We start from the raw sequence: 16,500 nt of genomic DNA on the forward strand, positions 1-16,500 counted from the left end.
TCCACCACTACCAAAGCCAGTCAGCATGTTCTGGTAGGAAGAACTGATATGTTTCTCAATTTCAATCTGAGAACAAGGGTCAAGTGGGGTTTCCAGTATATCTCTCACTATATCAAACATGTCTCACCAATACAGTAACACATTCGGACAGTTCATAGCCATGTGCACAGAGCCTGCATTTACCAAGCCACATTGTTTACAAACAACTTGGCCCCTATTCCCAAATGTATCCAGTCGTTCAGGGGTGTAATAGTATTGATGCAAATATTTAAAATGTATCAATTTGTTTGTAGTTGAACGGTGTCCTTAACTTGTGCTCAGCAGAATGCCCCGGTTTTATCAGAATAATGGTTACTCAAGAAATCTTCCCATCTACAATTAGCCCCTGGGAGAGTGTCACTGGTACAAGACAAAACCAGGGACTATAAATAGGAAATTGAATGCCCCATGTCAGGTTGAAGTATATAGGAAGTTAATAAGGACATTTCAGGAAGTAGGTCTGGAAAGGTAGCAAACCCTGCTCTGCCCGCTGAGCGCAATCTCATGAGAACTCAGCAGTGCTAGTATTGAGTTTTTCCTTATCTATCTCAAAAATGTTGTAGTGAAAGAAAGGAGCTCTCAAAAATGAGGTTTCCAATTGTAGCCAATCCCAAGGTGCTTAGGGGTTTCTCCATAGCTTATTTTTTAGTGGGAGGAAGTAGCGGTTTATCAGTAAGGGTTATTAGAGGAACGTATGGCATATTGAGAGCCATTATTGACAGCAAGTCCCACTAGGATTGACAGGTCATGGCGACAATGTCCACATCATTCTACACCAGAAGCGGCCAGACACACACATTCCCCTACAGCGACTGGGAGCTAACAAGTACTCCTTCGACTCTGACATACACAGCCATTGCCCAGGATGACACCCAGAATTTCAGATAGTGTGCATGTGCTTCTAGATAATATAAGTGGAAATCTGGGACAGCAATCCCCTCCGTCTTTCAGGTGTCACTTTGAGCATGTCCCAACACGCTCTTGGTTGACCACCTCTCCATATAAGCCGCAGGAGGACCTGTCGCATCTGTCTGAAAAAAGGTCATGGAGATGCAAAACAGTATATTAGTAAATACAGATATCAGGGGTGTGGAATTTTTTTAAATATCTACTTGTCCATGGGGCAGGTTGGTTCATGAATCTACTTGTCCTGTAACACAATCCACTTGTCCCTTTGGTGCCATGTAGCGCTGTTCTACATTCTGTCCAACTGTGTTTTTTTGCAATTTTCACCCCGAGTGTGCTGGGTATACTCAGACGTGAGTCCCAGGCTCTCCACACCACTGGAGTCAAGCTATCCAGGCTGAATGAAGGCTGATAGCCAGAAACTGGTCCTTGGATGCTTGAGTCCGGTCTGGGAAAGACATGGCTTGGTAGTTCGGACTGGACTGTTCCCATGGGGCACAGGGTTAGAGCTGATTTGCATATAGCCAGTGTCTAACCCAGGGTGGTGTGGAGTGCAAAAAAACGATGGATTTAGGCCCAGATCCTTGTACTGGGGTGAATGTATGACATTGTTCTACATTCTGTCCATCAACTGTGTTTTTTGCAATTGCCACAAATTATGGCAGCAATCTCATTATATAAGAGCTCTTATATAGCCTCTCTGATTATGCCAGGGCATATACCATAGTAGTGTTTGAATATTAGTAATCATTTTATGTTGCCCCGTTTCCGCAGATCTACATACTGGGACTGAAAGTAGTGGCAAGCAATAGATCCAGGGTTGGAATGCCCTTTAGAGTCTGTGCAAACCTACTTACTTCCATGTTTTAAGGGTTTTCAACAAGTCTTCTCTAATATTTCCCCATACTGAGAAATGTTGGAAATTTACTCCTGACAATGGCAAAGGTAAACCTATTTCCAGAGTTAGGGAAAAAGAGGTTGGAGGGAAAATGAACTTGCACTCAGGTTTTCCCATTAGCAAATCTATACATGCAAATTTGCTCATGCTAAAATGCAGTTCACAAATGTTTTCTAGGAGTATAATACTTGCCCTACTTCTGTAAATTCTTGTGAATTCACGAAAGACATATTGCTGCACTTAATGCAAGGGTGCACTTTTGAGACTTTCTTTAATAATTGGGCCCCTAATTTGGTCTGGCATTAACCATAACCGTTTGTGTGTTTATTAAAATTCTCTGTCTCTCTGTATCAGCTGGCTTCACTATGGTGACAGCATTCTGTCTTTTACAAGGAGCATATCGGCACACAGAGTAGTTTTGTTTAGTGCCAATAACTAATGTGGCAGTGTGTGCTTTTTTGAGAACAAAAACAATTTTTTTGCTTTTGCCAATGTTTGTTTTAATGGTGAGGGCCTGGAAGCTCTCACATCAATAAGGTTTTACAAAAACCATGCCAAAACAAGTCGCGCATTGCCAAAACTAAAAGGCCGACCACCAATTTCAAACCTTCTGGCTTTGCCAATGCTTGTTTAATTTTATGTTTCCCATAACATTATTGAAACTGGTTACACTGATTTCGCAATATGAATATGTTTGCAAAATACTAGCATGCATCAACACATTTTGCTAAATGACTCTGCAAAGAAAGGGTACCTGAAATTTTACAGTAGTTTGGCTAAATGTTTTTTTCCCTACTTTAATTTTTTTAGGAGCATTTTATATTGAAAGAAAAGAATCATTAATGTTGCTTTCAAGCTTCTGCTAATATATGCGCATTTAATCAGAGCATTCTGGGAGCCTTATGCATAGCCTCGTATTGCTAAACTTTGAAACCGCGTGTACAGATTTTTATGCTAGAACCACTGTCATAATGCAGTCAGAACTTACATTTACTTAGAGCGCTCACCCTAATATTAAAGGCTTTCAATTAATGAACCATAAATCCAAGTGTGAACAACATTATCTTATGCACACAAACATTAACATAACTGCAGGCAGTGCCCTTCCCTAACCCTTAATGTGGTACTGCAAACTGGCAGCCAAAGGGTTTGTGCTGCAAGGGGTTGGGCCTACTTGTCCCAAGGACAAAATACACATTAAAACTTGTTGCCCTTGACCCCAAACATTATGTCCTGGGCGTCGGGCTATAGGAATTCCACATCCCTGCAGAAATAGTGGGAGTACAACCATCTTGATCAGTGATATTCGCCGCATTATGGAGAGGGGTAAGACAGATCCATCTCTCAATGCAAGCCCTCAGCTGCTCCAGTCCTGTGCCAGAATTACCCCTTATAAGCTTATTGCACTCTCGGGTGACCCATATGCCCAAGTATTGGCACTGCCTCCAGGCTCCTTTGTAAAGGCTAGCCCATTGTGGAAACCATAGAAAAGTCAGTATGAGGTGTGTGGGACTTCATATTTAGACCAATGTTTTTGCAGTCTGAGAGAAACTCAAAAATGCACAACTTAATGTGAGATAAATTCTCTTGAGGCCGCAGGGTGTAAAGGATCACACCATCTGCAAATTGGAAGATAATCAATGAGCTGTTCCCAAGCCACAGACCTGAATGTGAGTGTTCTATCTGGACAAAACATGCCAAAGGCGAGTGCAAAAATCAGTTGGGAAAGGGGGCACTTCTGTCTGTTCCTCATACCCACACGGAAGGAGTCTGAGTGCAACTTATTAATCCATATTCTGGCCTTTGGGGAGGTGTACAAAAGATTATTTAGTGACAGTAAGTTGCTCCATTACCCCATACGGCACGAGTACTCTCATGAACAGCCATTCTAGTTTATCAAACACATTTTCAGTGTCAAGGGGCACTATTACCACGTGTAGAACTGAATCCACTCTATGAAGTGCCGCCATCATTGTTCTTAAATTAAAAGCTGTAGATATCTGGGGGAGAAAAGCAGCTCGCTCTGGTAGGACCAGGAATTGCATGAGCGGTTGGTGGCATTGTGCCAGTAATTTGGCAAGGATTTTATTATCTGTATTTAAGAGGGATAATGGACAGTATGAGGAACAGAGGGTAGGATCTGTATTCGGTTTTAACAGTGCAATTAGGACTGCCTCAGTTGTGGTGGTGGGGGGGGGGGGGTAGATTACCTTTAGTTAGTGCTGCATTGTACTTATCTAAAAGCCGTAGTGCCGGCAAGGCTATATACTCTATAAAAGTCTACTGGGAATCCGTCACCTCCTGATCCTTCCCACTGGGGAGGCTCATTTTCACTTTTTTAATGTGTTCAAGAGTTAGTGGGGAGTTAAGCTTGCCCCAGTATTGGAACTTTCATAGATTCCCATGCTTTTGTATCATTCCCCGTCGTCGGAATGGGAGTCTCGGTAACAACATAACATAGCATTAGGTACAAAAGAGAAAGAAAAAGGCCTAGGCCTCATTCCCTTTTGTAGCATATCCGCCTCTATTTGTAAAAGAGACCAAACTAAGCAACAGCCAATCAGAAGAGCCTCACCTCATAGAACCCTCCTGAAGGAACCTCAGAGCCTCAGATGTTCTACCGCACGTTGTGCTTAGGGAGTCTCCTTTGAACTCTGCTCATCTCTACTCTTCAGAAGTTTTTCTTCAGGATTGTTAGCTGTTCCTTCCAGGATGTCTGAAAAGGAAAAGAATGCCCTATTCAAGCCATGTTCCACCTGTAGCAAGAAAAGGTTTTTTGTTGAGGATAAGCATAAAGATTGCATCTACTGCCTTTATCCTGATCAAAAGGCTACGGACTGCAAGATCTGCCGCACCTTTTCAACCAAGACCCTCCAGGATCGTGAGGGCAGGCTTCTTACCTGGCTCCAGAAGTTAAAGTCCAGAAAAGACAGTCTCCAGTGACAGTGAGGACTCTTTATCAGCGTCATCTTCTAGAAGGTCAGTCAAAAGGGGTAGGGGTTCCTCTTCTCCTTCTGTGGAGCATCCTTCTAAGGCCTCAAAAAAGACTCCCAGAGAGTCGGAGAGCCACGGTCCAGTCGAATCTCCTCACCATGGTGAAAAGGAGAGGGTAGGACCATCTACGCCTTTTTCGGGAATGAAGACTAATCAAGCCTTCAAAAAACCTTCTTCTCAGTCTTCTGGAAAGTCTGACAGAAGTACCAAGTCATCGACGATGAAGGCGTCGTCGATGAAGGCTTCGTCGACGAAAGAATTGAAGCCTACGCTTAAAATAGTACCGTCGACGGGCTTGTCAACGGGACAGTCGACGGCATCGTCGGCGAAGAAGTCGTCGACGAAGGGTTCGACGATGGTGGTGAAGATGATGGTGTTGTCGTCGAGGGCTTAGACGACAACATTGACGACGATGACAGCAGGAGCGTAGACGGTCTCGTGGTCGACAGCATCGACGACGCCCATCTCGTCGTCGAGTGTTTGTTTGTCAACAACATTTATTCCGCCGCCGACGGCAGTTTGATCAACACCATTGTCGACAGGATCGTCGACGATTTTGTCGTCTGAGGAGAGGATTACCATTTCTATGACCAGGATTACACCGGGTATGACATCTCCTAGGAGAATTACCCCCTTGCCTCCAGCTCTACTTTTAGAAGAGGATGAGGATGAGTCAGAGGATGACGAACAGGACTCATTGGACACCCATGATGATTCATCGGATGTGGATGAAAATTTTGATGAGAGGCCTGGTCAAGGTATAGAATGGGATGAATAGGTCATCCCAGACCCAGCATCTCCATGCCCGGATCCGGTGGACTCCCCGCCAGCGGATATAGGGGGATTTCACAAGCTAATGGAGAGAGTGGCTGACAGATTCAAACTACCAATGCCTTCTGTTGGCACCGAGCGTTTCTTATATGATTTTAAAGAACCTTATAAGAAGACAACAAGATCTATCCCTATTGTCCAACATCTTTGGGAGGAAGGCCTTAAGGCAATGAAAAATCTAGCGACGATGGTCCCTGTACGCCTCGACGCAAAATACAAAGCGTCTGAGGATGGTCCGGCGTCTTTGACGGGGCACCCGAGACCGGACTCGGTAATCTCACAAGAGGCGCAAAGAAAGTCTCGCACCCCTCACCTCCTTTGACAACTCCTCCAGATAAAGAGGGCAAGAGGTTAGACTACGCGGGAAAGAGGTTTTCTTCAATGGAGAGTCTTCTAGTGCGAGCAGCGAATGCATTGCCGATATTGGGCAGGTACGATCGCCAACTATGGTGTGATATTTCGCCATACTTGGATAGACTTCCTCCGGAGTCAAAGACCGAGGCGAAAAAGATTTTGCAAGAGGGGAAAGCAACATCGATGGAGCTCCTAGACTGTGCCATGGACATTGCCATGACAGCTTTTCGTTCTTTGGCTGGAGCTGCAGTCCTTCGTCGCCAGGGATGGCTTAAGGCGACTTGGTTCAGACCCGAAATCCAAAATAAGATCTTGGATCTATCTTTTGATGGAGAGGCATTATTTGGTAAACTAATAGATGACACCCTCCAATATATTAAAAAAGATACTGAGACTGCCAAGTCTCTGGGTTCGCTTCAGTACCGCAAAGCTCCTTTTAGGGGTTCCAAGGGCATGAGCACCACCTACAGAGGCTCTTACCAGCAGCAAAAGGTACTCAACATATGGCTCAGGTTCACAATAGTACCGTCAACCGTATCAGCAAAGGCAAGGTCAGTCCTCAAATTTCTCAAGGCCTAATAACCGAGGGAAGCAGGCTCGCCAAGGATGTGATGTGTCCAAGAAACGATAGCTGCCTCCTGGCTCTTCCTACTGTACCCACCTCTGCAAGATCATCAGTAGGAGGCAGGGTTTCACAATACCTTCGGAATTGGTCCAAGAGAACATCAGACCAATGGGTGCTCAACATCATTCGAAAGACCCATACTTTGGAATTCCCGCAAATCCCACCATCCAAGCCCCCTGCTGCCATTCCACCAAAACGTCTGCGTCTTCTGCGGCTTGAGGTTCATCAGATGCTCCTGAAAGTGCTGGACTGTTCCCATGAGGCACAGGGTCAAGGCTGATTTGCATATAGCCAGTGTCTGACATAGGGTGGTGTGGAGTGCAAAAAAACGATGGATTTAGGCCCAGATCTTTGTACTGGGGTGAATGTAAGACATTGTTCTGCATTCTGTCCATCAACTGTGTTTTTTTGCAATTTTCACCCCGAGTGGTCTGGGTATGCTCAGACGTGAGTCCCAGGCTCTCCACATCACTGGAGTCAAGCTATCCAGGCTGAAGAAGGCTGATAGCCAGAAACCGGTCCTTGGATGCTTGATTCCGGTCTAGGCCAACAAGAAATGCCAATCTTATGCAAGCAGGCTTCACCACCAAGGGTCATTGGGAATGCACTTTCGATAGCCTGGTCAGGGACATTTGTCTACGCCTTTCCCCCCATTCCACTGATCCCGAGGCTTATCAGGAAGATCAAGGTAGAGCCATGCAAGATGATCTTGATAGCCCCTGCTTGGGCGAGACCGTTCTGGTTCACGGAACTCCACCTGTTGTCGCTGGTTCCTCCTCTTCCCATGCAAACCATTCCAGACCTTCTCACAATGTCCGAAGCGCAGATTTGGCATCTGGATCCAGCGTCCTTGCACCTGACAGCATGGCTCCTGAGCAGCGAGAATTTATGAACCTTCCCATCTCAAATTAAATAAAAGAAATTCTCTCCCAGGCTAGAGCCCCTTCCTCAAACAAAACGTACTGTCTCAAATGGAAGAGATTTTGCATTTGGTGCAGGAAAGAGGATGTTGACCCTTTCTTTGCACAACCTCATCAAATTCTGCTTTATCTCTTGTCTTTGGCTAAGTCGGGGCTGGCCCATTCATCCATAAAAGTTCATTTGGCAGCGATTTCTAGGTATAGACGGTCAGCGTCTGGACCTTCTCTTTGGTCTTCCAGGATAATTAAACAGTTTCTCAAAGGATTGTTCCGTGTCTATTCCCCGGTGAGGCCTCTGCCTCCTACGTGGCGATTGAATTTGGTCCTCACACAGCTCATAAAGGGCCCCTTTGAACCAATACATCGATCAGACATGAAATTCCTTTCATGGAAATTGGCTCTCCTTCTTGCCCTCACATCAGCAAGACTCATTGGGGAGTTGCAGGCGCTCACAATCCAAGAGCTGTTTCTCCAATTAAAAGAAATACAGGAATCTTACCAACTAATCGGATGTATGACGTTACAACGCATACCATTACAACTACCTACCATTACAACGCGACCATTACAACGCATACCATTACAACGCATAGCGCTTAGAGGTGCTGGATAGTGGTAAGTATAATTTACTATTCCAACTCCAGTCCCCGTGGACACTAGGGAAGGTGTTGGATAGTAAATTAAACTTATTCCCTATCCTAGAGCGCCCCCCAGCGCAATGCGTTGTAATGGTATGCGTTGTAAAAGTTGCGTTGTAATGGTAGGTAGTTGTAAAAGTTGCGTTGTAACAGGTGTATACCGAACTAATCCAAAGTTCATACCCAAGGTGCCCTCGGACTTCCACTTGAATGAACCAGTTATTCTTAAAGCTTTCTTTCCTCACCCTACTACACCAGCGGAGAGGTCGCTACATTCTATGGATGTACAACGGTGCTTGAAATTTTACTTGGATCGCACCAAAGGATTCCGTAAATCCTCCCAATTATTTATTGCTTTTGATGGTCCTCATAAGGGTCTCCCTCTTTCGAAGCAGGGTATTCAAAGGTGGATTACAAGTGCCATTCTACATTGCCATAATACAGCGGGTAAGCCGCTGACCAGCAGGGTTGGAGCACATTCCACAAGATCGGTGGCTTCTTCAACAGCTCTCTTCGCGGGAGTGCACATCAAAGACATTTGCAGAGCTACGACTTGGAGCAGCGTGCACACCTTTACAAAGCATTACTGCTTAGATTCCTTTCAACAGGAAAATATGGCTGTGGGCCAGGCGGTCCTGAGGAACCTCTTCCACTAATTGGTGAGCTTTCCTTTCTATCCCACCTTCCTTTTATTCTGCACATTTTGGTTTTCATGTAATGATGACTATTGCAATGTTTATGTATGCCACAAAATGTGCTTATGGCTGACTGCTTGCTACTCTGATACAAAAGCATGGGAATCTATGAAAGTTCCAATACTGGGGCAAGAAAACAAGTTACTTACCTGTAACTGTGGTTCCCCAGTATTGGTAACTTTCATAGATTCCCATGCTTTGTATCCGAGTACAACGCAGTCAGCCCACTCACCTCCCCGAGGAAAGCTCGGCCTTCAGCAGATATGGTGACTGTTACACAACGGCTACGAAAATCTGAGGCTCTGAGGTTCCTTCAGTTGGGTTCTATGGGGTGAGGCTCTTCTGATTGGCTGATGCTTAGTTTGGTCTCTTTTACAAAAAGAGGCGGATATGCTACAAAAGGGAATGAGGCCTAGACCTTTTTCTTTCTCTTTTGTACCTGCTGCTATGTTATTTTGTTACCGAGACTCTCATTCCGACGACGGGGAATGATACAAAAGCATGGGAATCTATGAAAGTTACTAATACTGGGGAACCACAGTTACAGGTAAGTAACTTGTTTTCATCTCCCTGACTACACTGTCCAGCCAGGCTACCGCTACCTGGTCTTTGTAACCTACAAGAGCAGGAATATATATAGACTTGCATAAGACTACCGGAATTCAACCAGAATATCACTTGGTGCTGTCGTGGGTTCTGCCCTCCCATGGCAAATACTAGTGACACTCTTGTGTAGGTGACTGGACCTTGTCTTCTAGGCTAGCATTCTGCCAGGCCTATCACTTTCCAGGATGCCTTGGGGCAGTGCCCCCAAAATCAGATGGAGGACCTCGTGCTCTGTCTCCTCTCTGATCTCAGACATAACCTCTTGAATCTTTGCGAGGATCACTCTATTATTGGTACTTGTATATGTTTTTGCCAACATTTTGAGCTCCGATTCAAGACTATCTAATTATTTTCAAATTAACATGAGGACCGCAGCGGTTTTAGATATACACATTCCCTTTATTAATGCTTTAAAAGCTTCCAATAGAGTACCTTCGTTCTCCATGTAATTTTCATATAAGTTATGGAAGTCTGTTAAGGCATCTCGAATTTCATTCTGAAGCCTGTATCATGAAGCTCTATGCCTTTTAGGCAGCAGCTGTAGAACTGTGAGGAAGGGTGTGGGATGGGGTGGGTTCAGGGTCAAGGCTTTCCAATAGCATTGTCACTGAGGAATGATCACATAAGGTATGAGGGAGTATCTCAACCTTACCTGCTATATGTCCCGGAGATACTAGCCACATATCAATGCGGGAGGGCATGTCCTCTGTTGTGGAGTAAAGCGTATGATTGGAAGCATTGGGATACAAGTAAGGGGCGTCTATATCGGGCCATATAAATATTCATCAATAGAACTTGTCATCCGTCCAGGGTGCAGGTGACAATGACCACCCTACCCGCAGTGTCCTTAATACATCCCACCAGTGTAAAATTTGGGGTTTTGATAATCAAACCGTACAAGTTTTTAGCTATGTAGCACATTATTCTGGGTAAAGCGATTCTGGTATTTTGCTTACCTCTGCTGGTTGTGTTCTATCAAAACAGTTAAATAGAAGCAATTGCTAGAAAAAAGTAGTCCCTAAGCAAAAGCGGAAGCAGACCAGTCCTGGGGCTATGCTCCAAAGCCCACACAGCAGATCTTCCAGACAGCGCAAGCGCAGTCAATGCTCGACATAAAAATGAGTTTTACCATTAAACCCCAGCTAGAGCTTGGCTGTGTACAGCATGGAATACTTGATTTGCCTGGCTCTGGGGATTTTCTTAACCTCTGTGAAGGACTGCCAATCTTTCTGGACCGCAGGGGTGAAATCTGGATAGAATGACATGCAAGTGCCCTCAAATAGGAGGTCGGGTTTGCTCTATTCAGAAGCAGTGCGAGATCTCTGTCCCTGTAATTAAGGAGCCTTTCAATGATTGGCCTAGGTTTTTATCCGGGGTTAGGCTTCGATGACAGGGTGTAGTGCACCCTCTCGACTACGAGGACGTCTGAGACTCTTTGTCGGCCAAACAACTTATGTAGCAATCTTTCCCAAAAAGTTAAATGTTGCAGAATGTAGCAGATTCAGTGATGCATATCATTCGTATGTTGGTGCAGCGAGCTTTGACTGCCAAAATTTAGTTTTTGGCTTTTATAGTTTTTAATGCATAACCAAAGACAGCGCTACCTCCGTTTGCTGTTGCAGGTCTTCAATATCCGAGACCCTCACCTCTGCTTGTGTTAACCTAGTGTTGTATATGTTACAGTCAAAGTGTGAAATCCCGGTATTGTATAGAATGCCTAGGTAATGTATAGAATGCCTGATGGTTTTCGGCAAACTATGAAATATACGTTTTTTGTGAAAATGTTACATACTTTTCCTAGGCATTCTATACAATTCCTAGGCATTATACAGAATGACCAGTACCATTTACGCAAAGTGTTAAAAGGGCACAAGATGAGAATCCTATAAACCCATGCTGATGATTGGATACGAGATCTGTCATAAAAGGCGCTAGCCGATTAGCCAGTACTTTGGCAAAGATTTTAGCATCGGAGTTAGTTAGGGATATTGGGCGATAGGACCCGTAATCTTCTGCAGATTTCCCCTTTTTAAGAAAGAAAACAATGTTAGTCATGTCCCAAGATTTGGGAGCCTCCATACATTCCCCTATCTGATGTATTACATCATGAACAGGTATTTGCTGTGCTTGTATTCTTTCACAGGCATTATGGGATATGTAGTTTTGAAATTTCCAGCATGTACTATTCACTGGGAGACTAATAAGAGGCTTGGGTTCAAAACTTCTAAAGTGGCCCAGCACGACTTCACCCTTGAGGGACTAGCTCCTCAAGAAATATGGGGAGCTTGAGTCCCTTGCACCTGAAGACACCGATGCGGCCCAATATTGCTTTTGGAAAAAGGGTTCGGAGGCCAGTAGCACGTTTGTGCAGATCAGAATGGCAGCCAAGTGTGCAACTTATGGGACGGAACTAAAAAGAAAATAATTGAAAGTTTTAATTTCGCACCATGCTGAAAATGTCAAAACTGTATATCCCATAATGGCTGTGAATGAATATAAGCAGAGCAATTATCTCTACTAATGACCACACCCACTTGAAAAAGACTTTTGTCGAAACGCGTAGTAGTGTTTGGAAAGCTGCTGATCTAATAAAGGAATGTGCCAAGCCTCTGGGAGTGGAGTGTCTCTGTTGGAAAATATATAGTTGGTGGGTGTGGGGGGGGCGCTGTGGTCTAATACGCCAAAACTAACTGCAGAGTTCCTGTGACGACATAAACCGTGGGGCCCAGTTGTTTGGAAATAAAACCAGAATCCTTTATTAACCTCATAGCTGCTATTACACATTCCTCCCCAGTGCTGCGCTGTCCATTAGAACTAGTGCTGAATGGACGTTCAATGGTTGTGCGCAGCACTGGGGAGGTAGCGCTGCTGACGACCATTGGCCGTCAGCAGCACTTAAGGGGTTAACCTTATTTAACCTTATTGCATATGGCACTCGTTACATATTTCTTATATTACATGTTTATTTTCGGGTAGTTGGCTTGGAGAAAAAAGCTGTTTTCTTTAAAGTGCAGCTAACAGTGGGTAGTTTTTAGAGTTTTAGGCACAAATTAGGTTTTGTTTAACTTTCTTGATTAGGCTGTTGATAAAATAGCGAGCAATGGTGTGAGTCAGAGGATTTGCGTGATTCTGGAGTTATTGCATTTGCCACACAATCTGCAACGTTTGCAGATTTCACTCAAAATGTTGCTTCTAGCTCAAATGAATGAAAATAATACTGTCAGAGAACATGCGCATAGGTTTTTTTTTTTTTTTGCTGCTGCTGCAGAATTTGGTCCTACATTCTTCATAGCCCTTATAGCCCTGACAATGTTAAAATGTTAAAGTTCTCCACAGTGGTTTGGGGACTGCCTGTAGGATGGTATCTGTATTTCTCAGGCAACTGTGAAATATTATCCATATTTCATGGTTCCCTGAGCTATATGGGTTTTTATACTGCTACGTTTTGTGCTATGTTTTAAAATCACAAAAATTTATATGTATACGTGCAAATATTGTTTTCATTTTAGACCAGGTAAACATATGAATATTGGTAATTTTTATCTAAAAGATATTTAACCTTCGGGATTTAATAATGAAAAAACTGGGCTCTGCATTCTTAGCACCTGGTGCTGTACGCGATCTCAGTGCTTTGAAGAGTATGGCCCTTCCAGGTCGAGAGGGATTCTCTACTTATTTACTACTGAGACTGATTAACTTATCTTTTTGGGCTCCAGTCAGGTTCCACTGACTCTGTGGCCCTAAGTTTACTAACCTTCTCCTGGTTTGTTGAAACAATTTAAATAGTTCCTCTGCCACCTTGCATCAGCCTAATACATTTTCTCTCATTAGAGTTACTCTTCTTTGTGTTCTCATGGAGAATTCCAAGATCATTTCTATTGATGCTTTATAATCCTATCAAGTATAGAGAAAGGGGGCTGCATGTCTCAATAAGTAGGAGTTACTCACCCTGTTGCGTCTGGTTCTGATGGTCCTATATTCTCCACCTCCCAGACACCATGCCCATCTACACTTAAAAAACATTGCACCATTAATGCCTGGCAGCGATTGAAAACACTTGGAAACTAGTGAACAGGGCAGAGTGTAGGTCCTGGGCTTTTTGGACCTGTGCATATTCTGGCTTCTTTTTTATCCTATTTTGTGCTGTGCAGACATTGTCTCTGTGCAGTTGATTTCTGGCATGGGCATCTCCTGAGTCTGGAGGATATGAGACATAGGACTACCTGTACAAGAGTCTTCCCAGTGAGTGAATGGTGCCTGGGCACCAGAGGCACCATGGTATACAGTGTTCCCTTTCATTATAGTATTGTTGATTGCAGTGAGCAGAGCAGTGTATGGTGTGGTGTTAAGAATTGCTTCTCCTCAGTTCAGTGGCAGGTCACAAATGTAGCCTCTGAAAGCCAATATATATTTTAACTCTTTCTGTTTATCCTAAGGAGTGAAGATTGTCTTCCGTGTGGGACTGGTATTACTACGACACACTCTGGGCTCAGTGGATAAGCTGCGTAGCTGCCAAGGAATGTATGAAACCATGGAAAAGTTGCGAAACCTGCCCACAGAGTATATGCAGGAAGCATTTCTAGTCCATGAGGTAAGAAGTTCTGGGTTGAACAAATGAGAGCATACCTTGCATAAGCAGATAATAAATTACCTGACTACTTCTGTGTATGCTCTTCAACAAATGTCCTTGTTAGGAAGTTCACTGAGCAACTCAAAACCCCATTTATTCCAGTATTGGAGCTTTCATAGATTCATATGCCTGAATCATTCCCTGTCATTGAGATGGGAGTCCCTGGTATATAAGAAAGCGATGCTTAGATAAGTACCAAACTGAAAAGAGGCGTAGGCCCATTTCCATTTTGCAACCCATAACTTGTTATATAAAAGAGACCAAAATTGTCCCTTAACCTATCTGAACCTCTCACCCTCTAGAACACTCCTGAGAGAACCTTTTGCCCCTCAGATTTTCTACAGCACATTGTGCTAGGAAGTCTCCTTTGAGCTCTGCTCAAGTGTTCTCTTACTACTTAAGATTTGGAGTATTTGCCAGTGAATATTAACTGCTGATATCCTCTGCATTGCTGACCATTAATTCATTCTACCTGAGAATGTCTGGAAAAGAGAAGAAGGGTTTCTTTAGAGCCTGTGCCACTTGTTCAAAGAAGAGGCTCTACACTGATGACCATCATTCTGACTGCATCTACTGTCGTTCTGTCAAGATGCCAAGGTAAATCCACAGGAGTCGATGCTAGTCCCAACGCCCCACAACCTCAGCAGTCGCCCGACAATAAATGTCGAAGCAACCTCTAAAGCAGGGGGGAAAGGGGAAGTGGAAGAAAAAGAGAGACAACCTGTTCGTGATTGATGTTAATACTTCTGCTGGTTCCGCTGGGCTCTTGAGTTTGAGCCCTGCAGGAAAAAACACATGTACAACACCAAACTACCAAGCTTTAAATAATCAAGTGCTAAATACCTATGATGATATCTTACCCTGAAACCATAGGCTATTGCTGCTCTCTCTGGATTAGAAGTTTTAAGCATTAACAAATCTGTAGTACTGTAATAAACATAACACCATTAATAACATTCCTTTTTATCAACACTGGCAAGGTCCATATGAAAAGCTTATGGTTCTTGTACCTGTAACAGATTCTGATATCCTTTGAAAATTCTTCAACTGCTTGTGAGCCCAACAATCCTAATTTTATTAATAACTCTGTACTAAGGATTTGTTTTGAACTCTAACTATGAGTAACTATTATGCTATTATTTAGGAACATAAATATTGCTACTACGTCTTGAAATAGGAAATAATTTGAAAGGTTAAATTCCAAGAGCTTCAAAGAAGAACACCTAAACCCTCCGAAGGCCAGGCTGTGAAGCTCTCTAAGAAAACACAGGTCGCACTTTTTCTCAGTTCACGCTGTGGCATAAACTACTGAAAATGTTCACAGTCTCAAATGCTGAACAAAATGAATTCCTTACTGATATCCCACGTTGCACATGCGATAAAGAAATACTTGCTGAACACTCTGGCCAGGAAATTTTCATCAAAATGAAGAACTCTGGAACGCGCTGCTGCTCGCGTTTTAGTCACAGTTGAAGTGCGCAGTTTGTAATCTAAACGCGCGCCTCATTCAGCTGTCAACTGCGAGTCTCTAAAAACTAGAGCGGCAACCTTTAACCTTGCCGCGGCGCAAATCGCTCTCCATTTTCTGCCCATAGGTGCCTAAAACGGACAGACACAGTCTCAGAAATAAAGCTGAGACCACATGATGTCTTTTCCATCGTAGATATTTAAATGGTGATTTCTTTAGAAGGATTTTCTTGGGGTTTTGCTCGTTAGTTTGAATTGCAGCCAGGGAGGTCTTGACACGTTACCCAGACAATCAAGCGAAAGACTGTAAGGTATGTTGTACCTTTTCAAGCAAAACTCTAAGGGACCGTGAAGGACCCCTTTTAATATGGCTTTGAAAGCTTATGGTTAGAATGGAGCTTATCTCCAGTGATAGCGATGAGGCATTCTCTTTGTCATCTAGGAGGTCCCAAAAGAGGAAGAAATCACCTCAGTCTCACACCTCAAAGGAGTGTCCGGAGAAGGCCCTCAAAAAGACCACTCATGGGTCTTCTGGGCGCACTCCCTCAAAATCTCCTCAACATAAATAAAAGGAGAGTAAGAGACGTGCTTCAGAGGATAAGACTGTGAAAAAGACTGGTTTGGAGCCATCTGTCGCCCCCTCAGGTCAAACAGGCCTTCAAGAAACCTTCCTCAATGCCTCCTGAGGTAAAATCAACAATTTCGAAATAGTTGACGAAGAAGGTGTCGTCGACGACGAAGATTGAACTAAAATTGGTTCTAAAGAAGCCTTTCCGTTCACTGACTGGTGATTCTTCGTCAACGATGGCACTGTCGACGACGCTATCGACACCGGTATAGTCGACGACGTTGATTTTAGCAATGACGGAGACTACTCAGTCGGCGGGATCGTCAACG

General features: G+C 43.9%; 1 protein-coding gene across 1 annotated transcript in view; it reads left to right on the top strand.

Annotated features, from left to right (window-relative positions):
* Positions 1-16,500, top strand: part of TBC1D10B (TBC1 domain family member 10B) — a 401,631-nt gene that overhangs the window by 337,039 nt on the left and 48,092 nt on the right. The window contains exon 8 of the mRNA XM_086931687.1: positions 13,943-14,097. Within this exon, the coding sequence (XP_086787813.1) occupies positions 13,943-14,097 (155 nt within the window). The remainder of the gene's footprint in view (positions 1-13,942; positions 14,098-16,500) is intronic.

Source organism: Lissotriton vulgaris, chromosome 7 (assembly GCF_964263255.1).
Source record: "Lissotriton vulgaris chromosome 7, aLisVul1.2, whole genome shotgun sequence".
NCBI lineage: Eukaryota > Metazoa > Chordata > Amphibia > Caudata > Salamandridae > Lissotriton > Lissotriton vulgaris.